The sequence below is a fragment of the Brachyhypopomus gauderio genome, chromosome 10 (genome assembly GCF_052324685.1).
Source record: "Brachyhypopomus gauderio isolate BG-103 chromosome 10, BGAUD_0.2, whole genome shotgun sequence".
Lineage (NCBI taxonomy): Eukaryota > Metazoa > Chordata > Actinopteri > Gymnotiformes > Hypopomidae > Brachyhypopomus > Brachyhypopomus gauderio.
The window spans coordinates 22554207-22581853 of NC_135220.1; the positions used below are offsets into that span (position 1 = coordinate 22554207).

Sequence of the window (27647 nt, forward strand, 5' to 3'; positions counted from 1 at the left end):
GCACATGTGTAAACGTCAGGATTTTTGCACATCAGCATGGGACATTTTACAGCGTCGCAATGAATATTTGAAATTCTATTCTTAAATGGTTATTTTACTCAGCCCATTGTCCCCCATTATGTCTGTTTTCTGTTTTTAGTAGTTTTACTTAATTATATTGTACATTGTTATACCGCTGCTATTACAAACAACTTTCCCAGCTGTCATCAAAAAATCGATATCATATCTGTTATAATGTCTTTGGCTACACGCCGTCACTACTCCGACACATCGACCAATTCTCTCCTTTAATATCGCGAGAGTGGTATCCCTAGGTAACGGTACACTTCCTGCTTATATGGAGAGGTCGGAGCGTCAAAAGGTAAATAATTATGTACTTAGCTAGCTAACTAGCTTTTACTAACATTGTAAATGCCAGAAATGACACGCTATGGTTATTGATTACCTATCACACTCTTATACAAATACAAAGTTAATTTGAATGATCTAGAATAAGCTAGCTACTCACTACTTTGGTTGTGCAACGCTAGTTAGCTAACGCGCTAGCCAGCTAGACGAGCCGCTAGTGCTGTATGTATATATATATCACCAGGCATAGCATGCTAGCTAACATGTCCAGTTAGCTGTTTACTATACGTGAGCGTTTCAGCCCAGGCGCATAAGCGACCGGCCCTACGACGAGACGCTGGAGCTGGACGACTCGGAAGAGGTTGCGAGTTTGTACACGCCAACTCCACGACAAACAGGTGAAACTGTCCCCACTTTTATTGTCTAATGGCATCTGTGATGGGTCTGTATTCTAATGGTGTATGGCTGCAGTGTTCAGGAGCAAGAGCAGACAGCAGCGCAATAAAATGGCCAATAACAGCAGTGATGAGTTTGTGGAAGATCCCGTGAAGGTAACTACAATAATGACTCTGGGGAGTCGTTTGGTTTATTTTAGTCAAATGCGCGGACTTTAAGATTTGCATTAAAATTTAGCAGAAAAAGAAGGAGCAACCAGCCAGTCCTCGAGAGGGGAGTGAAAATGATGACGATGATGATGAGGATGAGGATGACTCTGATGAGACGGAATCTGATGAAGAAGAAGGAGAGCGAAGTTCAGCTCCTGAAGGGTAAATCAAATCAAATATATTTGTATAGCGCTTTTCACAACACATGTTGTCACAAAGCAGCATTACAGGATTTACAAGTTTTAACAATCATATGGGTCCAAATCCCTAATGAGCAAGCCAAAGGCGACAGTGGCAAGGAAAAACTACCTAGATGGTGGGGAATAGGAAGAAACCTTGGGAGGACCAAGACTCAAAAGGGAACCCATCCTCCATTGGGCGGCTGTTAACTGTTCTGCTAAAGATAACTGCTTATGGTCCAGCTATATAGAGAAATCAGTGTTCTGTCAACCACGAGCGACATATGTTACATATAACATACACATGTGTTACATATGTGTTAGTTTTACACATTTGTTCATAAGCTTTTATTTTGTGGAATATATTCACAAGATTGGAAGTTCAAAATTGACACAAAAATAAGAAATAATTTCTGTGCAAACATTTTTGGGGATGTGGTTTGATCACAATTGTGACAATATATAATATTTTAATGTTTAAAATAACATTTGGCTTTCAGTACATGGGAGTTTAGGCTTTATTTTAACTGGCAAAGACAAGCCTGATTAATTTATGGCATTTACACTTTCATTTAAAAACTGTATTCAGTCATAATTGCATTACCATTTGGCAGAGCTGTGGCTTGAACTAGTAACATTTTGATTACTGGTAAGGAAACAATGAGATCTCTCTTATATAAGCTTATACATATATGTATTCCCCACTTTAGACCTGTCTGTGCCTTTGAATGTTACTTGATACAAAAACATGGTTTGAAGTCAGGGAGACCATGGGTGAGCTATTGTGTACACATGTACATGTACATCCATAAATCACACCATCTGACTTCACTACAATCTAATAGACTTTCCTTAATGATAAAGCTAAAAACCACACTGAGGTTAGATCATATTGGGTATGGCTGTGACATTTATGTATTCATGCACCTCTTTATTAACTCATGATTCACATTATTTGAATGGTTGAAGTCCATTGTGATGTGCCCCGCGTGCATGTGTGTATGTATGTGTGTGCAATTATGTGCTTGTGCCTCAATTAATCTACATTTGCAGAGCATATGATCCAGCAGATTATGACCACCTTCGTGTTACAGCAGAAATTAAAGAACTTTTCCAGTACATAACACGGTAAGGTGCTTGCACTTGACGACACTGCACATACCACAACCGTTTTTGACTTCTCATTGGTTAATTTTGTATTTGTAGAATATAATAAAAAATGGATACACATGTGACAGAAATATCTGGCACTTTGTAATGATATTCATGCTCCCGCCTTCAGATACACACCACAGACCATAGAGTTGGACCATAAGCTGAAGCCTTTTATTCCAGACTTCATCCCAGCTGTAGGGGACATTGACGCTTTCCTTAAAGTGAGTGGAGTCTTATTAGCTATGATATACATCAGCAGTGTATTTATCAGAATGTTACTGAACTCTCAGGGCATTACAGAGTCTTTCTTATCTTAGAAGATGTAAATGTTTGTATTGTGATGAATACATGTGAAATGTAGTCAGTGCAGTATCACTGTTATGGTCATAGATGAAATGTTGCAGCTGAATGTTTCCACATACACATACAAAGTCACATTTATCTGGTATTAACATACATCGGACAGCTGGGTTTCCATCTTGTGTGGTGTGCCGTTAAAAGTCTCAGCTGTGATGACCAGGTTCCTCGGCCTGATGGGAAGACAGATGGTCTGGGTGTGCTGGTGCTGGATGAGCCCTGTGCTAAGCAGTCGGACCCCACCGTCCTCTCTCTGTGGCTCTCTGAGAACAGCAAGCAACACCATGTCACTGTAAATATGCGTCACAATCTGGTTTCACACAACACTTGTTTCTACATTCACAAATGTAGTTTGGACATAAATATGTGCGTGTCTAGTGTGGTGTAGCTCAGTTTGAACATTAATAGGTCATCTTGACTATGTTTCCATGCTAGAGAGTTTTCCTTGGCAAGGATTTGAATAGCTGTACTATATCTAATACAGTGGCCAGTTTGTTTGTGTCTTTGTCTGTGTATGTATGTATTTGAATATAGTAGATTGTAGTCAGTTCTTACCCACAAATACAAGCACATGAAGGACTTTGAACTTTGGACTTTGAATTTGTAGTTTGCCTCATCATCCACTTAGATACTCTTTTGTTTAATGAAGCATGGCACATATGCCTAAATGTAATTGTTTCTCATAACAGGTTAGTCTGTTCTCACCTTAGTTTGCCTGCAGTGTTGTTACTCATGCTAATCGATGTCACTGAACAGTGAACACTGAAATGGGATTTGTTGATGGAAACACTAAAAACACAGATTACATGTGATGAATGAATAGAGCTGTCTTCCATACACACACACTTCATCACACACTGACCTTGTCCTTATAGGAGGTGAAGGTGAAGAGTATTGAGAATCCACAGAAGAACCCCAAAGCCATAGATAACTGGATAGAGAGCATTAGTGAACTTCACCGCTCCAAACCGCCAGCTACCGTACACTATACAAGGCAAGCTCACTCACTCACTCACACACACACACACACACACACACACACACACACACACACACACACACACACACACACACACACACACACACACACTGCATTACACACACTGCAAACTACAAAAGACTTGCACTTATTTGCAGTGCAGTACACTGTACACATGCGTTAACACACTGCAATATAAAACACCAGCTCCACTTCTATCATAACTGTTTCTTTCAGCTTGTGTTGTGTGTGTGTGTGTGTGTGTGTGTGTGTGTGTGTGTGTGTGTGTGTGTGTGTGTGTGTGTTTTCATCAGACCCATGCCAGACATTGATACCCTTATGCAGGAGTGGCCTGCTGAGTTTGAGGAGCTTTTGGGCAAGGTTAGTTTTGAAATACTGACTGGTAAACCCATGGAAGATTTTAGAAAACATGCAGGCCATAGAGTACTGTATAAAAAAACCGGCATTCTCCCCATCCCTGCGTCTTGCTGTCCTCATCATGTGTACTATAAGCAGCACCAGACTCTGGGCACAAACAGCTCACCTGCCTTCCTCTTTCAGGCAAACCTCCCCACAGCAGATATTAACTGTGACCTGGCAGAATACATTGACATCATTTGTGGTGAGCTCAGTCTCTTTTTTGTATGATTTTTAAAAGCCTTTCCACTTGATCTAATCAGGTTAATTCCTACAGGTATACTGGACATCCCAGTGTACAAGAACCGAATCCAGTCTCTTCACGTCTTGTTCACACTATATTCCGAATTCAAAAACTCCCAGGTTAGCATCTAAACACATTTCTTCTCTGACAATTACACACATGGACATAATTGTTGGTATCCTTCTGTTAAACAAAGACAAAATGGTCACTGAAATAACTTGAAACTGACAAACAGCACAGTGACTACATTTCAACAGGGAGACTGACTATTTGAACACACCTGAAGTTCCAATGACACCTGTGATGCTTTAAAGGACACATTTTAGTTTAACAGGTCCCTATGGTCAAAATATTATCATCCTCACCTAGGAGAACCATCATTTTTGTCCCGGCCAGTTTTGAAATTATTCTGTTGAACCAGAATTCAAAAGCAATGTCTGGTTTTCATTACAGTACAATTTCAGTGCATTTTTTATTTATTATTCCTTTTGTCAGTTTCACGTTATTTCAGTGACCATTGCGGGCTTTTCATTCTTTAATGAAGGGTGCCGGTAGTGTTGTCCATGTGTATGTATGTTGCAGGTTATAGCTTGCCTGTGTAATTGGTAATGAGTGCTACTTTGGAAGTTATGATGGGCATTGCTATACTATTTCAGTTTCTACTATTTGGTGATCGCTGGTTATGACTGTGTATTTAACATGAGATTCAGCAGGTTTGCTTAATGTGTGCCTATAATAGCGTTTATTTGCACTAATTCCAACATTCCCTATCCCTGTTATTGTTTTTTATGAGTTGGAGTTATTGGAATGGCTGTAGGATACTGCCAATGGGATACAAATACCAAGTACAACACTGTGTAAAATTACTTGTTTAGATTTATTTTAGCAGTTGTAATAACTATGTAATTATGTCTCAGTCTCATCATTAGAATGTAGTGTGACCTCCCCTTACAACAAAGGAAAAGACTAAAGACCAAATCTAAAGAATTCTGGGAAGTGATGAGATACATGGTATAATATATGAAAACTTCTGGATACTTCAGGACAGTCTCCCCAAAATAGTTCTGGATGTGATTAGTGCCAAGGGTGGTCAAACTAAATACTATCTTTGCCTGTAGAAGACAATTTGTTTAGATTTTTTTGTACATATTTCCTCCATTTTCTCTTTGTGCCTTAATAAAACGATAAAATAATGATAAATAATTATATATGATCATTACCATTGCTAAAACAACAAATCTAATGGTACCTTAAAACATTTCTACAGTACTGTATGTTTTTGAGTGGACCAGTATTTATAACGTTTATAATAAGTTTGGTGGCAAATAATTATAAATATTTAGCTTCCTGTCTCATACTGAAGAATCCTTGATGGATTTGCCTTGTTGTTTTGGTTAACTGAACACAGCCCTGTTAAAGTTTAACATCAGATTAAGTGGGAAAGTCAATTTTATGTTTTTTTAAAGGTCATTAGCTAACGTTTGGACATTATGCTCAGGACTAGCATCATTTATACCAGTGCTGAAGCTTTGTCATTTATAACATGTATAACAGGAACCAGTTTCACAGTTTACAGTGCTTCATTGCCTGAAGTTCAAACATATGTCATGAGTGTTTAGGTACATTGACTGTATGCTAAAGCTGCACAGCAGATGTGCACCAAATGTTTGACTACTTGAAGAACATTGGATGACATGTTCTTGTGAAATGAAGGTTTCACATAATAGTACCTTTTTGTGTGGGTGTGTAAACACAGAGGGTTTTGCGTCACTGTTCATAATTTCATTTTACCACCTCATCATCTCTCCTCTTCCTCTCAGCACTTTAAGGCTTTGGCAGAGGGCCAGAAGTCCAACACTCCATCAGCTCTACACACAGCTACTGCAGAACAAGAAACACTGACATTAGAGTAAATTACTCCTCTCTCCCTCCCTCCTATGTATGTATGTATACCACCTTATTTTATACATTTGCGACCACCTTCTCAAATACCTTCTGTTGTTATGTTGTTAGTACCAGTCCTCTCCCACAGTTCCCCTCTTGATATATTGGATATTCTCACATGTAAACATCCTGTTGTGCTTTTTAAAGGTCATGATTATATTATCATTTTTGTTGTAGCATTACTTTGAGTTTAAACATTTTGCTTGTATGTTTGTTTGATTGTTGATTTTATATGTCGAAAAAAATGTTTCTGCATGCCAGCTAACGGAATCAACTAGGAACGAGGTGGTTACATGCTAAACGAAAAAAAAATGTCTCAATCAGTTGCATTTAAAAATAAAGCGCTATTTCCTTAGAGTACACTCTGTTGTTACCTACTTAATTTGGTCTGTGTCGAGTGTTGTATAAGTCATGTTGTGTGGTGTAACGGAGCTCTCGTCCGTTCCATGTAGCAAAGCATTATAATGAACCACGAGACAACCTCAGTTTTAAAGACTCTTTTATTGAAACCTACAGGACTACAGTTGGACCTGGTCAGAACACAGGAAAAAATAAACAATTGTGATTATCTGGCACTATTCAGGGTGGCCAACTGATAGTGTAGAATATTACAAAAATTCCATGCATTTTTAACTGTTTATTGTGTGTTTTGAAGTCATGCAACTTACCTGTTTGTCCCAGCATGTTCACAGCCTCTTGCAGGTCAAAGAACCTGAGCCCAGGGGTTTGGGGGGTTTTGTAGTCTGAGGTTGTTACAGGTGGAACGTTCCATTTCGGATGTTTGAGCCGGGGAAGAGGACCTGCTTGTATGGTTCTGGTTCTAAAAAGGGGATTCCAGCATGAATGTTTTATTACGAAAGGTTTTATATTCATACTCAAATATTACTTAAATAATAAAATGTGTGATTTGAGATAAAATAGAAGGTCATTAGAACTGGTGCATTTTAAACCTTACCTGCGGGCGTGCCGGTCAGTGGTGGAGTCCAAGGGCTAATTGTTTGTAAGAGGTAGAACTCTGGAATAAGAGGGAGAGCTGATTTGAAATGCAGGAGTGAGGGCCTGGTTGATATGTGTTGGTTGAGTTGATTAGTTTATGTTAACTTGTTTTTTTTTTTTTGTTTTTTTTTTTGTGCATTCTTTATTAATGTTGGTTGGATTCCAAGGCACTCTACACGGTGGACTAAATAAATGTGGCATATTGGAACTTGCGGTTCTGTTTTTTTTAGTTTTTGCAAACTCCACTCAGCTATCCTGCAACAGTGGACAGAGTAACTCTTTCATATTGAATGTTCTTCAACATGCCTGTAGGGGGCTCTGTTCCCTCCCTCTGACTCCAGCTGCTGTGTCTTAGTTTCCGTGAGAGTTTCTCTCTTCTGCCTACACCTACTGCAGCTCAGTGCTTAGTAGTCATTAATAACCCAGTCCTACTAAGGTACTTCAATGATTTTATGGACTTATCTGAATAGGATGACTCATGTAATCCAGGATTAAATTTACAATGCCATTTTTTCTTTCAATGCTGTTTCTGTGGACAATTGATGGTAAGGCTCTTTATATTTCTATGCCACATAACGGAAACCATAACACATTTTCTGTAGTACTCATATTAAGTTAATTTACAAGGACACAATGGTGATCACTCATATTATTGTTTGACATTGTTCTGCAGGTAAAGGGATTGCTGGGTGTAAGGAATCTAGAGTGAAGGGACATTTACACAGTTCAGTGGAACTCCAAGGACTCCTGATAAATAGTCAAGATGTGGAGATGGTGGCGTGGTCTAAATATATAAATGAAAATACCAAAAATCTGTTATTTTATGTCAACATGACAGACAATAGTACACGCATGGGCAATAGACAAAATATTTATTTTAATAAGGAAAACATGAGTATTACTTTGAGCAATTTGACAGCAAATGATGAAGCCATTTATGAGATGGAAACATTAAAAAAATTTACAGTTATACGGTGTAACATCACATTAACTGTGTTACGTGAGTATTACAGTGTATTTCATATGTCATGCTTGTGTGGTTTTGTTAAAATATTCTTGACTAACATTTCTTGCTATATGTGTCTAAGATAGCTGTAGTGATCATATTGTATTTTGGGTTTAGTTCGTCCTGTTGCTTTAAGGATAGCTGTCTCCTTTACCAACTCCACACTGAGTCTGACATGTGAGGTGAAGGGGGCGTTTCTGCTACTGCGCTGGAAGCAGAACGGGCTGCTCATGACCACGGACCAGAGACTCTCCTTCAGTGTGAATAACACCAGCATGCAGGTGTCAAACCTCACCAGTGCAGACTGTGGTGTGTACACCTGCCAGGTGTCAAATGAAATAGGACTAACTGAGGCACATGTGAATATCAATGGTGAGGTTCATAATAATAATAATAGTAATGACAATGAGAATGATGATGATGATGATGATGATGATGACTATAGACCAAATTCTAATGCTAATAATGATTTTGTTTTTATTTTTTTTAGGTGAAAACACTACAGTTTGTCAAATCAATGAACAGATTCGTCACATCCGACTTCTTATTGGTTGCACACTCATCGCCATCCAGATTCTGTGCATCATTTTAGTCAACAAATGTGGTAATTTATTTCATTTTAACTGACCACCATAAGATTTGTTGTTTTAGCAGTAGTAATGCCCATACCATATACAATTATGTCTCTGTATCTTCAGTAGAGTACAAACAAAAAATACAGGAAATTTGTATGCAGTATAAAAAAAAACACAACAAAAAATTGGACACCCCTGGCGTTTATACTCTATAGTGGTAATTATGGAGTGTGACCTCCCCTTATACTTGAATAATAAGAAAAGACTAAACCTAAAGAACTCTGGGAAGTGTTGAAAGACGCCTGGTATAATAAACCAGAAGATGACTTCATAAAATATCAGGGCAATCTAAACCCAAAAGAGTTCAACATGTGCTTAGTGCAAAGGAAAGGAATCCACATTCACAATGGTTTATGTCTCCCAAAGCTTAGAATTCTAACCTTCTCTGATCTCCTGAGTTTGGGAGAAAGGCCATCAAAAGGTTCTGGTCAGGATCAACCTTCCTTTGAAGGACACAGGGCTCACAACTCAGGAAGGACCTACACTCATAAAACTCTAATTTCCAGCCTTATCTGATTCCCAAAGGCTTCAAACCCATTTTAAAACCCGTTGGGACTCCTTTGGTAGGACTCAGAACTGAATTTGCAAATATTTCAGAGATCTTTGTAACTTCAAATCTAAACTATAGACTACAGAATCAAAATCCAGCCTACTGGAATCAACTCTGTGAATTCAATCTAAAGACACCAAACTCAACAACCTTCCAACCAAGGGAAGGGAAATTATTCATAAATCCCGTATATAATTTTACGAGCCCTGAAGGACCCTGGACAAAGGATCAATACATAAGCTGAGCCATGTGCATATGAGATTTGAACATTATGTGATCTTAGATATAAATGTCCCTGTATTCTTGAATTGTATTATGAATGCATGCATGCACATATATTCCTATGTGTTCTGCTATTTTAGACATGGATGTTTATTACTTCTGTGTTAGAGTCATAGAGAGACATAGAGAGATATAGAGAGACATGTGTATTCCTATATTCCTGTGCTGCGCTATTTTAGACATATAGATACCCTTGTGTTTACCCTTGTGTTTTCTTTTAGATTTATGTATAACCAAGTATCAACATGTAATGTGCTATATTAGGCGTATGCATATCTATGTATTAGTTTTTGTGCCATTAGTTAAATGTAAGCGTATTCATGTGTGCTTATGCGACCTCAGATTCATCCCTGTCTGTGCATTAACAATGGCTCAATATTTAGATTGATAAAACCAAACTAATACTTATTTAGGCAGAATAATACAAGAAAATCTAGTTAGGAGTTAAAACCCTTTGCTCAAGGAGAAAATTTGAGCTTGTTGCATTCATGCCAAAACACCGCAACCGACAGTTTGTTGGATTCAAGCCAAGATACCGTGACCAATCGAGAGTTGGAGCGATGCCAAGAGACCGCAACTAAGTTTGAACCTGAATCCTTTTTCCTCTCCCTTTCCACGGACGTAATTTGGGGGGGGGGGGGGGGGGGGGGGGTCCATGTCCTTTTCTAACTCTTTCTGAGAACTCTAGACCCTCCCTGGTTCCTACGCTAGTTAGAGACGTCTTATGTTAGCCATATAATCCATTTAGAATCCAATGACTGTCGCTAGTTGTTTATTATTCTGTTATTGTTTTAATTTTCTGTTCTTTATTGTTTATTATTAGATCTCTGGTTTAAATTAGTAGATTTACATGTAGGTTTACTTCCATTCTTGAGCCAAATCATTCCATATGCTATTCCTTATAATGCTTCAGTTGTGATATCAACCATTCAATAAATTTGGCCATTTGTTCATTAATCTGGTCACGGTGGTAAATACATATTTTGGTTGATGGTATTAGGTCACTGTGCAGAATCAGAACTTAACTGAATGTGCACCAGCATTTCAGAAGTATCAGTCTCTTATCTTTTATTTAGATTTCTATTTTTTAATTTTTTTATTTTACTTTATTTAAACAGGATAACCTCTTGAGGCTTACAGGCTCATTTACAAGAGAGACCTGTTTTTTTTTTTTTAAACAGCAATATAAAAAGTTATACAAAATACATATTCATACAAATCATTACAATTTACATGCAGTATTGTCAAGGAATACACTTTCATTTAAAACAAGTGCAAGTGCCTATAAATGTATTTGTAACGCAGCTCGCGCTGCGGAGCATGAGGCGGACACAAATGCTTGAGAAGAGCGAGATTTCTTACAGGGCATTCCATAATCGAGGTCGTAGTCACAGGCAGGGGTTATAACAGGTGAGCCATCCAGGTTAGACAGGTAAAGGGGCATTGTAACAGACAGTACTAAACAGAGCAGGGTTACACAGACCAAAGAGCAGACAATGGGAAATACAATACCAGAGAGCAGTGAGCACACAACAAATAACCGACAAGGGGTTAGGAAAACACAGGGACTATATATACAAGGCACTTAACAAGAAACGGCTGATCACGATAATGACACGGGCATGGCAGACAGACAGAAACCGGGGCAACAGACAAGCAAGGCGGGGCAAGGAACAACACAGACACAAGGAACAGGGACACTGGAATGACAGCTAAGAGAGGGGGGCGTAGCCCTACGTGACAGTATTTTCCAGATCTTTCAATATAACTTTAAACTCGCCAAGTGTGCCGAACTGGACTGCTTCTGCCATATTCTGCCAGCTTCTACATATTTAATTTTTATGTATTCATCATCTCTGAAGTGTTGATCTTTTATCACTTATTTCTATTTTTTATGTATTAAAATTTTTTATGAAGTCTGTGTACACAAAAGGGTTCACAACAGTTATTTCACCTATTGAACTGAAATATGAAACCATTTGATCTACAGGAAGTTAAGTCTAGATAATGTACACATTTCCTCCTTGTGAGATCATATTCTAAGTATCTTGATCCAATTACCTGAAGACGTACCTGTGGATTCTCATACACATGTTCTCTGAAAAGCGATAGAAAGTTAGATGGTATCAAATAGAAATGGGTTAGGTCTACATCAGCGAACACGATGTACAGATGGTCTATGTCAGGCCATGTTATATATAGAAATTCTATAGGGGTCTTCATTCCATATATACACATGATTCCGATAATTTGGATGGGTGAGCAAATACTTTTGGCAATATAGTGTATGTACACCACCTTATTTTTATACATTTACAACCACCTTCTGAAAAACCTTCTCTTAGTACCAGTCCATCCTGTCACGGTGAGGAGGCCGGGCCGCCACCAGAGGGCGCGTGCACCCACTCACACACCCGCACAGCACGCTCCCTCTAACACTGAACCACTCCCTAGGTCACCAACACCGCAATACTAACACCTGTGTCTTGTTATGTGTTTCACCTCCTTAAGCCCACAGGTCGTGCTGCCAAGTGCTGCACATTCATCCAAGAGAGCTGCTCATCACTGGACCCGCTCTTGTTAGTTCATGTTCTAAGGACCTGCTAAGCCTGTTTCTTTTGCTTGTACCTCTGCAATTTTGTTCTATTTTCACTTATGGAAAATAAAGACCACAACGTACAACCTCCTCCTCCGGCCGCCTCTATCCCCGCATTACACATCCCCACAATTCCCCTCTTGGTGTACCTGATTTTCTCACATGTGAACAGCCTGTTGTGCTTTTAAAATGTTACATTATTACACTACTTTTTGTTACAGCATTACTTGGACTTTCCTGCCATTTCTATTAGTTGACAAAATATATGTACAATTAAATTTTACCATTTTATTTGTATGATTGATTTATTGTGTTTTTTTTTTTTTTACATGTCCAATAAATAAATAAATGTTTCTGCATGCCAGCTAAGGGAATCATTAACCAGGATCCAGGCTGTTATGTGCTAAACTAAAGAATATTTTCTCAATCAGTTGCATTTAAAAATAACAATTTCACTCTGTTGTTGCCTACTTCTTAATTTGGTCTGTGTCGAGTGTTGTATAAGTCATGTTATGTGGACAGAGTAACTCTTTCATATTGAATGTTCTTCAACATGCCTGTAGGGGGCTCTGTTCCCTCCCTCTGACTCCAGCTACTGTGTCTTAGTTTCCGTGAGAGTTTCTCTCGTCTGCCTACACATACTGCAGCTCAGTGCTCTGTAGTCATTAATAACCCAGTCCTACTAAAGTACTTCAATGATTTTATGGACTTATCTGAATAGGATGACTCATGTAATCCAGGATTAAATTTACAATGCCATTTTTTCTTTCAATGCTGTTTCTGTGGACAATTGATGGTAAGGCACTTTAAATTTCTATGCCACATAATGGAAACCATAACACATTTTCTGTAGTACTCATATTAAGTTAATTTACAAGGATACAATGGTGATCTCATGTTTTTATTGTTTGACATTGTTCTGCAGGTAAAGGGATTGCTGGGTGTAAGGAATCTAGAGTGAAGGGACAGTTACACAGTTCAGTGGAACTCCAAGGACTCCTGATAAATAGTCAAGATGTGGAGACTGTGTCGTGGACTAAATATATAAATGAAAGTACCAAAAATCTGTTATACTCTCTCAACATGACATACAATAGTACACGCATGGGCAACAGACCAAATATTTATTTTAATAAGGAAAACATGAGTATTACTTTGGGCAATTTGACAGCAAATGATGATGCCACTTATGAGATGGAAACATTATTTAAAAATTCTACAATTATACGGTGTAACATCACATTAACTGTGTTACGTGAGTATTACAGTGTATTTCATATGTCATGCTTGTGTGGTTTTGTTAAAATATTCTTGACTAACATTTCTTGCTATATGTGTCTAAGATAGCTGTAGTGATCAGATTGTATTTTGGGTTTAGTTCCTCCTGTTGCTTTAAGGATAGCTGTCTCCTTTACCAACTCCACACTGAGTCTGACATGTGAGGTGAAGGGGGCGTTTCTGCTACTGCGCTGGAAGCAGAACGGGCTGCTCATGTCCACGGACCAGAGACTCTCCTTCAGTGTGAATAACACGAGCATGCAGGTGTCAAACCTCACCAGTGCAGACTGTGGTGTGTACACCTGCCAGGTGTCAAATGAAATAGGACTAACTGAGGCACATGTGAATATCGCTGGTGAGGTTCATAAAAGGGTTGTGAGGGTTTATGATAATAATAATGATGACTATAATACTCATGTTAATGATAATAATGTTTTGGGTTTTTTTTGCTAGGTGAACACACTACAGTTTGTCAGAGTAACGGGAAGCTGTTTAAGATTCTACTTCCTACTGGAGGCACACTCATCGCCATCCTGCTTCTGTGTATCGTTATAATCTGTGTCTTCAAATATGGTAATCAACTCTGTTTGTCATATTAACTGGCCATCTTAAGACTTGTTTTAGCAATATTAATGATCATATAGAATTATATATCTGTCTCTTTATTAGATTACAATCAGAAAATGCAGAAAATTTGTATGCAGTGTCAATAAATAAATAAATAAATAAAAATATACGCTACAGTGGTAAGTATGTAGTGTGACCTCCCCTTACACTTGAACAATAACAGGAAAAGACTAAAGACTGACAGTGCTGAAAGATTCCTGGTATAATACACCAGACGATGACGTCAGAATACTTCAGGACACTTCACAGAAGAGTTCAGGATGTGATTAGTGCCAAGGGAGGTCACACTAAATCGTAGCATGAAAATTGTGATTTTGTTTATTTTATTTATTTATGTATTGCTTTCGTTCTTTCAATTTTTTTGTACATATTTCCTCTTAATTAAAGAGCCTGAGAAATATTGATACATGATCATTACCATTGCTAAAGCAACAAATCTAATGATGATTTAAGATTTTTGTACTTTAGTGAACATCACATGCCAAATTAAACTTTAAATCTCATCACTTATATTCATTGATGTATTAAAGAGAACGTTTTTTTTTCTCAGTCGTGAAACCGATGGTGTATAAATTATTTCGCAAACAGTCTGAATCAGCTAGACAGCCAAACTGATTCAGACCATTTGCAAAATGGTTTGTGAGGTAATCATGGTTAGTGGTTTGTGCCTCACCAGCTCAGAGAAACACAGTAGGAGGTGAAGCATAAAATGTCAGATGTTGGCAAATCTCGTGAAATGCAAGCAACAGACTTACAGTGTCATGTTATTTCTTCATTTGAAACCTCTGTTTCTATCCCATTATTGTAACAGGTCCATACAGAAGAAACACATCTGACAGAAGAACAGGTAATTGTTTCCTCATAAATAAATTTGTACATTAGTGATAGATACACTATATTGCCAAAAGTATTCGCTCACCCATTCAAATGATCAGAATCAGGTGTTCCAATCATGTCCATGGCCACAGGTGTATAAAATTAAGCACCTAGGCATGCAGATTGTTTTCACAAACATTTGTGAAAGAATGGGTCGCTCTCAGGAGCTCAGTGAATTCCAGTGTGGAACTGTGATAGAATGCCACATATGCAATAAATCTAGTCGTGAAATTTCCTCATTCCTAAATATTCCACAGTCAACTCTCAGCTGTAAGAAAATGAAAGTGTTTGGGAACAACAGCAACTCAGCCACAAAGTGGTAGGCCATGTAAACTGATGGATGCGGATGCTGAAGCGCATAGTGCGAAGAGGTTGTCAACTTTCTGCAGAGTCAATCACTACAGACATCCAAACTTCATGTGGCCTTCAGATTAGCTCAAAAACAGTGTGCAGAGACCTTTATGGAATGGGTTTCCATGGTCAAGCAGCTGCATCCAAGCCATACATCACCATAACTGAGTTAGTAACTGAATTACTCTATAATAAAAGTAACTCGTCTCAGGGAAAGTAACTATTTGCATCACAGTTAAAAAAGTTATATGCCAATGAATAAGGATTTTTTGAAAAAGTAGCTTTCACAGTCAGTTGAAATGAGTAGATCAAAAAGGTGTTTAACTATTGATATTTATTACACATCAACAGACAAGTGCAGGATAAAATCCTTTAAAATCCCAAATCTTTGTTTAAAAAAAAAGAAAGAAAAAGTAAACAGTTACACTATATAAAGTGCATTTACATCTATCAAATTAAATATTAAATTAAATTCTCTCAACCTGAGACAACTGGTTTGTTCACAACAAACTTAACAATAAAACCTCTATTCTTAATTAAATAAATCAAATACCCAGTCTGGTAGACATTCAGGAACTTCAAGTATTTTCTTAAATAATGTTTATATCGCTGCCTTGAAAATGCAAATTTTTCTTCGGCTTTCTACTGACTCATCATTTCTGCCTCTTCTCTGTTTGTGTCGTGTGTCACTGGTGTGCTTCGGCGCGTGTAAAAACACTAGCTCTGATTGGCTACCATAACGCTGCCTTAGCCAATCGCTTACTGACTTGTTCAGTTAAACAGGTGTTACACCGAGAACTGTGACCTATCGAGATTTGTTACTCCCCACTAGCCTGGGCAGGGGTCCGCTCGCATTACTGTTAGTATATCAATATATAGTAATGCACCACTTTTAATGACCAGTAATGTCAACAGCGTTGTAACCACAGGAAAAGTAATTAATAATTTTATCCTGTTACTGACAAAATGACGCCGTTACCTAACGCCGTTATTTTTAATTGGACTATAGAGCAGTGGAGGCGCGTTCTCTGGAGTGATGAATCACGCTTCTCCATCTGGCAATCTGATGGATGAATCTGGGTTTGGCAGATGCCAGGAGACCAGTACTTGTCTGACTGCATTGTGCTAAGTTTGGTGGAGGGGGGATTATGGTGTGGGTTGTTTTTCAAAAGCTGGGGTTGGCCCCTTAGTTTCAGTGAATGTTTCAGCATACCAAGACATTTAGGACAATTCCATGCTCCCAACTTTGTGGGAACAGTTTGGAGCTGGCCCCTTCCTCTTCCAACATGACTGTACACCAGTGCACAAACAAGGTCCATAAAGACATGGATGGCAGAGACTGGTGTGGATGAACTTGACTGGCCTGCACAGAGTCTTGATCTCAACTTGATAGAATATCTTTGTGATTAATTAGAGCGGAGACTGAGAGCCAGGCCTTCTCGTCCAACATCATTAGGCTATGTGACCTCACAAATGCGCTTTGGGAAGAATGGTCAAAAATCCCCATAAACACACTCCTAAACCTTGTAGACAGAAGAGTTACCAGAAGAGTTGAAGCTTTTCTAGCCTCAAAGGGTGGACCAACGTCATATTGAACCCTATAGATTAGGAATGGGATGTCATTTAAGCTCATATGTGAATCAAGGAAGGTGAGTGAATTCTTTTGGCAATATAGTGTATGTGCCTTGTTTTATCAGGAGAGTGGGTTTAAACATGGTTTCTCAGCTTGTAGAAGAATATCGATACTTATATGGAAGGAATGACGACTCCTATAGAATTTTTACACAGTACATGGCCTGACATAGACCATCTATACTGTACATCATGCTGGCTGATTTAGACCTATCATTTCTTTCTGATACCATCTCACTTTCTATCACTTTTCACAGAACATGTGTATGAGAATCCACAGGGGCACCTTCAGGTAATTGGATCAAAATTCTTAGAATATAATCTCACTGAGGAAATGTGTACCAAATAATTCAAAGGATTTCAGTTCACACATATTTCCATAAACATATATTAATTATATATATATTGCTAAAGTTCTATATTTATTAAATGTTTTGCTGCCTCTGTAAAGTTTTTACACCGCCTGCATCAGTGAAGCTGCACCAACTTTTCATTTACAGATGTACTTGTACATTGTGAATGATTCTAAAGTTTAGTTGAATTGAATATCTGTAACATTTGACTGAGGACCTATGAATGTTTTACAGGACGGAGCTGCTACATCAGTCATGAACCCTTTGCCATATGTCTACACAGACTTCATAAAGCTGAGAAGTTTCCAGCAGTTTGCTGCTACAGGCAGACAGACTGAAGACTCAGACTACTCCACCATTGCTGAAGAAGGTTGAGCTGTGTTCAGTGTAACTTCAGTTAATTACAGCACAGTAATGGACAGATGGACTACGGGTTCAAGGTGGCATGGAACAGCTTCAGAACTATTGCAGACCGGTAGTACTGTGGCCAGCAGTGGCGGCTCGTCAATAGGGGGCGCTGAGGTGCTGCTCCCATCAAATTATCCAGAGAATAAATACCACTTAGACATACAGTTTAAACTTAAATAAATTATATATTGCAAATGACTGAACTAGTACTACTGGCCATTATCTTTTCTTTTTTTTTTTTAAAGTAAAAAAGATCAAGAATCGAATCTATTGAATTTTTGTGACATTACACCGGCCTAATGGTGCCGGCCTAATGGGTGTCCGAAATGCTGTACTTCCCTCCTATACAGTATGCCAAAGCAGTATGTGATAAAGGGTAGTATGTCTGAATACATAGTATGCATTAAACAGTAAGCGAAAAGTACCCGGATGGCTTACTGAATCAAGAGCCATTTTGAATTATGAGATTGCAGCACACTATCGCATGATTCAACAGGAGCAACTATGATCATGTGACGCCATATGTCATGTGAATGTGAAGTATTTTGTCAATTGTGATTTTTACATCGAAATTTGCCCTCCGCTTTTAAACCATCTGTGCAGTTAGAACACACACACACACACACACACACACACACACTAGTGATTACTAGGGGGCTGTGGATCACATGTGCCCAGAGCGGTGGGCAGCCCTAGCCCGGCGCCCGGGGAGCAGTTGGGGTTAGGTGCCTTGCTCAAGGGCACCTCAGTCATGGCCTCAGGTCTGGGAATCGAAACCACGACCCTCCGGTCACAAGACCGGTTCCCTACCACGAGGCCATGACTGCCCCATGACATAGGTAGAATGGTGGATACTACATAGGCCTACTACATGTTGGAGGTTGTATGCATACTGCCCAGTCGGCTACTGTAAGAACGTACTGCTTTAACAGTTGAGCAGAATGTACTGCATTGAAATCTAGTGCGTAAGTATGCCATTTTGGATTGAGCCAGTGCAGGTCTTTAAACTGGAGCAGACAGACCCAACATAAGCTGGTATTACATCACAAATATTTGTCTTACGTTACAAATATATCAATTACAAATATGATAAGAAATGTCTCACCTCTTGTAATTCCAGCGGGAAACTCGAGAGCACGTGAAAACGTTAAGATTGTGCATTTTGAAAATAAACTGCCATTAAAATATATGCTAGCTTGGTGGCCAAACTAGCATATATTTTAAGCATATATTAAGACACCAGCAAGCTTATGTAATACACTTATTCTTCTGCTCTTACCAAACACGATACAATCTCAGTTGGATATATGGCTGGGATATTAGGATATGTGTGTTACATTTTTTTAAAATTATTTTTCAGTTTGTTTGCTCCCCCCTTAAAATCTTTAGCACCAGCCACCACTGTTGACCTGGTGGGGTTTTTTTTTGCGGCTGAGCGATTTCATGAATGTAGAAAGAGTGTGTAGTTTGTCTAGCATCAGCAGAAGACTTAAAAATATACACACTTCCTCTTTACCATGAGTCCTTTTTCTGCTGAATAGTTACAGTTGTGTAGAATTTGTATGAATCATTATAGCACCATATTTTCAGTTCAAAGGAGGACAGTTATTTATTAGGACTTAAAGAAAATATTTTTTGTTTTTGTATATTTATTGTATGTAATTATTTCTAGACTATTTTAATCCAAGGGCTCCATGATACAACATGTTTTGTAGAGCCATGAAACCCAACAGGAAATTCAGGGCTGTCACTATGTAGTGAAGCCATGGGCTGCCTCTATTACCATCTGTCATGGAGAATACAAAGAGCTTTTCCTTGACATCAATACTGTGATGTTGGAGTGGCCTGCAGAGTTGGAGGAGCTTTTTTGGAATAGGTTAATCTTGAAATACTGACTGGTAAGATGTAGATATTCACAACCCTCACCCCCCTAGTGTATGAACTTTAACATGTTGGGCAGCACACTTCCTCTCAGTCCAGGGACTGCTCTTTAGCTTCTGTGTGAGTTTCTCTCTTCTGCCTACGCACACTGCACACTAGTGCTTACTAGTCATTAATAACTTATTCATACTCAGTGTTCTGTGTTTTTATACATTTCTGACTTTTACTCTGCACAGACAACAATGATCAATTTCCAATCTAAAAAAAGAATTAAAAAATGCTTATCAAATCTGCTGTTTGATTATAAAACATATGGCAACGTCCAGGAGGTACAGGTAATGACTCATTTGAGGACTGATGACCAAATCTTATTAGTCTGCTTTCACCCTACTGCTAAACTCATCTGCCACATGCAATAAGAGACTTTTTTATCTATTCTATCATAATGTAAATGATCAGCTTCATACAACCTGTTACCTTACAGAAAATAACTAAATTTTCCGTTGAATTTCACAGTTTGTGACATCCATATTTTGTCACGTCCAGCCCCTCCCACATCCCTGGCCCCGCCTAGTTTCCCCGTTGTACAAAAAAATGTACAAATAAAGTGTAAAGATTCCAGTTTGTGTTTTTAATTGAGATGTACAGGTTATGGGTTTCATTAAAGGGGGGAAATGTTCTGAAATTATGTTCTGAAATAAAATTATTATTTTTATATCAGTAAACCTGGCAGGGGTGTGTACACTTTCTATATCCACTGTAAATGTGAACAGGAAGGGGAGGTGTCCTTCTTATTCGTCACAATGACTCATTTCCTGCTGCGCAAGATTTTTCTTCTCTTACTTACCTGATCTGGTCTCGCCTAGAGCAGTACGCTCCGACAGGAACATGTGGAGGTGGTCATTCAGAAGATAAACACATGTTCCCACATGCTTGTAGCTAAATAGATGAAAATTTGAGTCATCACTGAGTGCAGCTACACTCATCTTCTGTTAGCATGTGGTAACAGGGCAACAGCATGGTATCCACACACGTTGCTGTCACCTAGCATGGGAGATCTGTGCCTTTATTTGTACACTTTGGTCTTTGGAAATTGAAGGACAATTTAGGGCAATGTGGGAGTGGTGTTCGAGCACAGTAGTGAAAGCAGGTTGACTAATGTTGAGAATAGGTGCATGTTCTATGCTTTGACCAGTATTTCCAGGCATGCGTGAGGCATGCAGCATCAGGAGCCCTTGTGTTGGTTGATAAACACATGCTGATGCTTCCCACAACCCAGAGTTCTGACGCTGCCATTGCCCCACACTCTGGATTCTCTCCCAGATGACCTGACTTTTCTATTTTGGAAGGTCATTTAATTAAGCTGTGAAGGGTGATGTAGGAACTTGTGGGGGGTTGTGGAGTATTGTAGGTGGTGAAGGAGGTTATAGGGAGTTGTAGGGGGCTGTAGGATACTGTATAGGGTAAAGGAGGTTATAGGGCATTGTAGGGGTGGAGGTTGTAGGGGTTGTAGGGGCTGAAAAAGGCTGTATGGGATTATAGGGGATTATAGGTGTTGTAGGGGATTATAGGGGTTGTAGGAGATTATACGAGGTGAAGAAATGGAATGTTAGGGGAGCGCCTTTAACGAATGCCTAAAGCAATGTTTTATTGTGATTCTTCAAAGCAATCAGGAGTACATACTGCAACATGATGCAAAACACACGTTCTTTTTCATTTTATTTTTTTCTTTTGAAAATAAAAATCAAAAAGAACTAAATCATTCATTTAAGAACAGACATCAGTGATAACTGTACAGCCCCACCGGTGTTAAGTGTACTTTAAATGTTTACAACTATGGAATGAAACAACACAAACAATATGTACAGTCAGAATAATAGGGAAGTGTCAAGTGTATCTAAGGGTTAGTATCTCTAGGCCTGGGGGTGATGGGGGCTGTGGTGGAGGTGGGGTGGAGTGGGTGATGGGGGCTATGGTGGAGGCATTCAGGCTTGTTTCCTGTCTGACAGACTAAAGTGCCAGTGAAACCTTATTTACAACATTGCACATTAAGTATGACTGGGGAATTTAAAAATGTATTTTATTCATACAGTACCTTTGTGTGCCAAGGAAGATTAAAACTACAAAGGGGAGGGGCAACACAAAAGAACTAAATTCATTTTAGAAATAAAACACTTTAATTTTAAATGGTAACAGTTCTAACTGTTGGCATCTGACTAAGAGTTTGGCTTGATCTGTTTTTATGCCCTGTGTGGCAACCCTGAGAAACTATTCAACGTCCTCTTCATTTCGTGCACTGAGTCTTCTCAAGGGATTACAGGATTTGGGAAAACCGTGATGCTGCAGAGAGCTGTCAGGTGATGTCACCTGTCAAACCTCAGAGAACCTCTCTAATTATGTCATGTGTCAAACCTAAGAGAGCCTCTGGTTCAGCTTGTGAGGTGATGTCACCTGTCAAACTTCAGCATGTGCAACCAGTATTCTGAGCAACATAATCAAATGACCTGAATAAAATACGCAAAATTGATTTTCAAAGTGCTTTGTAAGAAGTGGATGCAGTAATGTGAAACAGGTCAAGGCCTAGTTGCACTGAACTAGAAATGTGATGTGTCACCTGTAGCCACTGCAAGATACACGCCTAGCTTTACTGTGACAAGGACCAGAATGTTAGATCACTTATGCTAATTATTATTGTGACAAGGACCAGAACGTTAGATCAGTTATGCAAATTATTACTGTGACAAGGACCAGAACGTTAGATCAGTTATGCTAATTATTACTGTGACAAAGACCAGGACGTTAGATCAGTTATACTAATTATTACTGTAAGAAGGACCAGAACGTTAGATCAGTCATGCTAATCATTACTGTGACAAGGACCAGGACGTTAGATCAGTCATGCTAATTGTTACTTCTGCAGTACTAGGCTCACTGGAGTGAAGTGGCAACTTTTCCACCTTAAAAGCACTGATGAGCACTGATGACTGGAGGAATGATATGCTACAGATAACGAGCACACTGGCAAAAATTTCATCTTAAATCTATAATAGCCATGGCACTTGGCTTGTCCAAACTGTTCTCCACTGGTTAAATACGCCATGATTATGGTCATCAGTATTATCACTCACTACTGAGAGTAATCAATTAAATGAACCAAATTAAATTAATCAAATTAATCAAAACTGCACATTCTCAAATCACTAGCGGACAACCATTTGAACAATAATGAAATAAAAAAAAACAAACAACACCAAGAAACAAAAAAATATAACAAAACAAACACACACTTAAACAAAAACAAACATAAAAGCCCCTCCTGGTCAGAAAACTCTTTAAGGCAAGTGGAGACCAGTACATCTGCACTCCTGGAGCTACTCATCCAAGCAGCTGCATGACGTCCCAGATGTATTCAATATTTGTGACCGAGTTGGTAAAAAGTTTGCAAAAGTGAAAGATCAGTCCAAGTTCAGACTTCAATTCTGAGAAGGGTGTGAACTTAAATAAACACAAAGCGTGTAGGTGTGTTGGTGTGATGATCACGTCAGCTTCCATGACTGCTCTTCTACATACAGCATTTTCCACATCTGGGGGGGGGGGGGGGGGTTGTTACAAAAGCAGGGAACCAACCCTGCATGGCTGCTCACCCAGCCACAACCAGAGCATCACAGAACCACACGGAGATTCACAGAAGATGGAGGCAAACTCTCAGGCGAACTCTGACTGAGAACATGCTGGAGTCCTAATGAACTTCATCGTTATGGACACGAGTTTAGCCTGATTGGGATTATGGATGGGAGAGAGCTGTACCGGTTTAGGCTGACTGAGATTGTGGTTGGGAGAGAGCTGTACTGGTTTAGCCTGACTGGGATTATGGTTGGGAAAGAGCTGTACTGGTTTAGCCTGACTGGGATTATGGATGGGAGAGAGCTGTACTGGTTTAGCCTGACTGAGATTATGGTTGGGAGAGAGCTGTACTGGTTTAGCCTGACTGGGATTATGGATGGAAGAGAGCTGTCCTGGTTTAACCTGACTGGGATTATGGATGGGAGAGAGCTGTACTGGTTTAGCCTGACTGGGATTATGGATGGAAGAGAGCTGTCCTGGTTTAACCTGACTGGGATTATGGATGGGAGAGAGCTGTACTGGTTTAGCCTGACTGGGATTATGGATGGAAGAGAGCTGTCCTGGTTTAACCTGACTGGGATTATGGATGGGAGAGAGCTGTACCGGTTTAGGCTGACTGGGATTGTGGTTGGGTGAGAGCTGTACTGGTTTAGGCTGACTGGGATCGTGGTTGGGTGAGAGCTGTACTGGTTTAGGCTGACTGGGATTGCGGATGGGTGAGAGATGTTTGGTCACCACCCTGCATTTCTTCCCACACACATGCAGCCAGACTTTCTCAATGAAGACCAGGTGTCACAGGACCAACACCTCCACCAGACCAACGTCTACTACAACACTATATCTCACACTGGTAAAAGCTTTTGTTCAAAAGTAGCCTTTAAAAACAAAGATATACATCGTCTTTATAAATATTTCTGTTCTGTTGTGCCCTCTATCAATATAAATAGCAAAATATAATGTCAAATTTCCTATAGCTAGTTGTATTCCTTTTACAGTTTACACTAATTAAAGCATCTTTTGACTTTTTCTCAGTTTCATTTAGAAACATAGCTACATGTACAATTTAAAACTAGAAATCTTTAAGGAATCATTCAGACAAAGTGGGTGGCAAAATCAAATACAAAACATATGCATAAGGGGAGAGAACCAGCATGCGTCAAGGGGCCGGGGGAGTGCATAGATCCCAGAGTGGGTAAGACGAGGAGGCTGCAGAGATGGAACACGGGGGAGAGAGGGAGCCCCAGGGAGGAGGCCAGCCACGGAGCCAGCTGACAGCATCTGTGGGAAATCCTCAGGGGGACTGGGCGGCGGAAGCTCGTCCTTATCACGGGGTCATGACCCGCGAGCGCTCTGTCCTTCTCGTTCACATCACAGAGACGAGCAGCAACACGGCGCACATTCATTCAGCGCATCGGGCGGTTCCTCTTAACTCAACGTATCAGCGAAAGGATTTACAAACTGTCCGTTTCTGTTTTGCTTTTTTCGAGGCCCAGAAAATGTTTTCCAACACTTTGTGGAGTACATTCAGAAACATTCATATTGAAAGTGAAAAAAAATGCAACATAAACAAAATAATATTCACTATAATAATCAACAATAAACATTACCATAATAATTTATCATATGTTACAAATTATGCCTATGTTTGTGTTTTTGCAGTCCAAGGTCCCTGGAGGGGCCGGGTGCTCCTTAGAGCTTCTCTTTGGAGGGAATCCAGATATACGGCCCAGACTGTTCCTCTATAACCATCTTACACTGAGTGTAAATGTCCTCCAATGTGTCTGCCTGCACAAGAGCTGGAGAGGGACAGAAGAGAAAGACAACAAAGAGAAAGAAATAAGGAAAGAAAGAGGAGAGGGAGGGAGAAAGACAAGAGAATGTCATTAAATTGTTCATAGTTTTTATATTATTATGATTATATGCACATTCTTCCTCATATAATCCTTCCTATTATGTTCACTTTGCCAGAGGTATTGAACCCTTACAATAGCCATTATGATATTCACTTACTGAGCCATTAGACGTGAGAGCCATGTTTTCTTTTCTGTTTAACATATTTATGTAGATTATACCTTTCTCCGTGAAGATGAATAGACTGTGTGTATCAGACCCATCACTGATTCTTTAAGTTAAGCCTATTAAAAGCACATTCTCCTTCCTGTGATGTCACCATGTTTCTGTCTCTTTCTTTCACACACTCGGTCTTCCTGTGAAACCCACTGTTGCTTGTCTCACTCTTTAACCCAAGCTGATGGAAGTTGTCTATAGGTGGAGTTGTTTATAGGTAGAGCCTTTCATAAATTGAGTTGTCTGTAGGTGGAGTTGTCTATAGATAGAGCTGTCTATAGGTGGAGTTGTCTATAGGTGGAGTTGTCTATAGGTGGAGTTGTCGATAGGTAGTCATCTTTGGTCTGACTTCAAGCTCCCAGACTATTGTTGATGATTTGAAACATCTTTTTCCTAACGTATCATGTGATGCTAAAAATTATGGTTTTATTTTTGACCATGCTCTTAAGTTTGATACAGCCCGGGGGCCCTCCGAGAGGTGGGATGGAAGATGGGCCCAACAGGACGGCCCACATGGTGATGACAGCAATGGAAACAGACTTTGTGAACACCAGAACTCCAGGAAATGAGGAGAAGATCTTCAGAAAGTGTGCATGTCGATGGGAGAAAGTGACCACGTTCAGAGGTATTCAAATTCACCAGGGGAAAGCGAAGTGTGGTCAGAATGGCCAACAGCAACCTTGCACTTCAACAGCAGGTGAGACAAGAGGGACCAAAAGCCAGGGCAAAAACCACAGAGCCAATGGACCCAACGTTGCTGGAGGCATGAGAACGACAGAGGAAGAAGGTCCACTGGTGGTGAACGAGCCCGAACATGAGCATGAAGACCCAGTCCTCACCACCTCAGACAGAACAGAACCAAATGCAGAGACCAAGAAGCCAGCTGGAAGAAGTAAGATCAAGTGGCCAAAGTCAAGTGAAGCAGATGCATGGCGAGCACTGGATGGAGACCTGATCAAGACCCCGCACCAACTGATCAATTACGCCATGGACTTCGTCCACATGCCCACCTGTGTAAAGACATTGGTAGCAGAGTACTTTAACAACCTGCAGATGTGCTTCTCTGTGCAAGACTTCACTACCGTGTGGCAACAGCTTGAAGTTGGAATCGCAATGGGATGTGCCATTTCTCCCATACTTTTCATAGCAGCATTCGAGATCATTCTCATTGGTGCAAGACAGATGGTAGGAGGGATCAAACTGCCAAATGGTCAGAGGCTTCCCCCACTGAGGAGCTACATGGATGACCACCCTCCTTCAGACAGCGGCGTGTACATCAAGACTGCTGAAGAGGATGGACAAACTAATGTCATGGGCAAGAATGAAGATCAAGCCCTCCAAGTCTCACAGCCTGTCACTCAGGAAAGGAATCAGGGACGACCGCACCATCTTTGTGGTCGGAGGTGAGGAGATACCACTCCTTGCTGAGCAATCCATCAGAAGCCTGGGGAGGCAGTACACCACAGAGCTGTCTGACAAACAGATGGGGAAAACAGTCATGAACCAGCTCTGTGATGGCCTGGCAAGGATTGACCAAAGCCAACTCCCTGGGAAGTATAAGGTCTGGTGCTATCAATTTACTCTCTACCGGAGGGTAATGTAGCTCCTAAAAATGAGCGAGATCCCCTCATCAACTGTGAGCAAGATGGATGGGAAAGCCAACTCATTCATCCGAAAGTGTTTGGGGCTGCCACGGTGCCTATCTGAAGCTGGCCTCTTTGTAAGGAACATATTATAGCTACCACTAAAGTCACTACAGCTGGGCTACATTCAAGAGAAGGCCAGGTTGGTCCTCGAGCTTAGGGAGTCCACAGACAGGTCAGTAAGGAATGCTAACATAGGGGTGCCTACTGGCCGCAAGTGGAATGCCCAGACAAAGGTTGACCAAGCTATCAGTTGCCTGCAACATCAGGAGATCGTCGGCAGAATCCAGGTGGGAAGAACTGGCCTGGGTTGGGGAGATGCACCACGCTTCTGGTCCAAGGCCAGCCGCAAGGAAAGGAAGGAAATGGTGGTGGCAGAGGTGACCAGGATGGAGGAAGACCGCTACAAGATCAAAGCCATATCACAGAGTTGGCAAGGAGGCTGGACAACTTGGGAGGGAGTTACAAACAGGAGTATCAGTTCCCACAGGCAAGACTCAGCTTCCTTATCCGCTCAACATATGACACACCTCCTTGCCCTTGGAACAGTGAGGAATGTGCGCTCTGCAGTGTTCCCAATGCAAGCCTCCAGCATATCCTGTCAGGCTGTAAGA

General features: G+C 40.1%; 3 protein-coding genes across 35 annotated transcripts in view; 2 read left to right on the forward strand and 1 right to left on the reverse strand.

Annotated features, from left to right (window-relative positions):
• The first annotated feature begins 233 nt into the window (after positions 1–233).
• ift46 (intraflagellar transport 46 homolog (Chlamydomonas)) lies at positions 234–6590 on the forward strand. 6 transcript variants are annotated; one of them, XM_077020502.1, is made up of 12 exons: positions 234–361; positions 650–746; positions 820–899; positions 985–1115; positions 2186–2260; positions 2415–2508; positions 2808–2936; positions 3520–3638; positions 3938–4004; positions 4185–4245; positions 4318–4403; positions 6105–6590. In XM_077020502.1, exons 1-12 carry the CDS (start codon positions 338–340, stop codon positions 6195–6197), a joined length of 1056 nt encoding a protein of 351 aa, XP_076876617.1. In that variant the 5' UTR covers positions 234–337; the 3' UTR covers positions 6198–6590. The 6 variants fall into 6 exon arrangements, with proteins under 6 accessions (XP_076876617.1, XP_076876616.1, XP_076876620.1 ...); XM_077020501.1 differs by having other exon boundaries at positions 235–361; positions 982–1115; XM_077020504.1 differs by having other exon boundaries at positions 310–361; positions 624–746; positions 982–1115.
• A 6238-nt stretch (positions 6591–12828) lies between these two features.
• Positions 12829–20346, forward strand: LOC143524942 (leucine-rich repeats and immunoglobulin-like domains protein 1). The gene is made up of 7 exons (XM_077018345.1): positions 12829–13089; positions 13219–13548; positions 13672–13926; positions 14025–14144; positions 15010–15045; positions 17315–17349; positions 17645–20346. The coding sequence occupies exons 1-7, from the start codon at positions 13047–13049 to the stop codon at positions 17783–17785; spliced, it is 960 nt and encodes a 319-aa protein (XP_076874460.1). The 5' UTR covers positions 12829–13046; the 3' UTR covers positions 17786–20346.
• Positions 20347–21392: 1046 nt separating this feature from the next.
• dlg2 (discs, large homolog 2 (Drosophila)) overlaps positions 21393–27647 on the reverse strand; it is a 219595-nt gene continuing 213340 nt past the window's right edge. For all 28 annotated transcript variants that reach the window (XM_077020528.1, XM_077020525.1, XM_077020520.1 and 25 more), the window contains one exon: positions 21393–25119. In XM_077020528.1, coding sequence (XP_076876643.1) covers positions 25013–25119 — 107 coding nt within the window. In that variant the 3' untranslated portion in view covers positions 21393–25012. The remainder of the gene's footprint in view (positions 25120–27647) is intronic.

What these genes read in the sequence shown, in the direction of transcription:
- ift46 (XM_077020501.1), top strand. Translation starts at nt 338, where the DNA reads ATGGAGAGGTCGGAGCGTCAAAAG. An exon ending in GCTACCGTACACTATACAAG is followed by an intron (nt 3,639 to 3,937) that starts GCAAGCTCACTC and finishes TGTTTTCATCAG; the next exon opens with ACCCATGCCAGACATTGATA. An exon ending in ATACATTGACATCATTTGTG is followed by an intron (nt 4,246 to 4,317) that starts GTGAGCTCAGTC and finishes TAATTCCTACAG; the next exon opens with GTATACTGGACATCCCAGTG.
- LOC143524942 (XM_077018345.1), top strand. Translation starts at nt 13,047, where the DNA reads ATGCCATTTTTTCTTTCAATGCTGTTTCTGTGGACAATTGATG. An exon ending in GTTTCTGTGGACAATTGATG is followed by an intron (nt 13,090 to 13,218) that starts GTAAGGCACTTT and finishes ATTGTTCTGCAG; the next exon opens with GTAAAGGGATTGCTGGGTGT. An exon ending in AATCTGTGTCTTCAAATATG is followed by an intron (nt 14,145 to 15,009) that starts GTAATCAACTCT and finishes TTATTGTAACAG; the next exon opens with GTCCATACAGAAGAAACACA.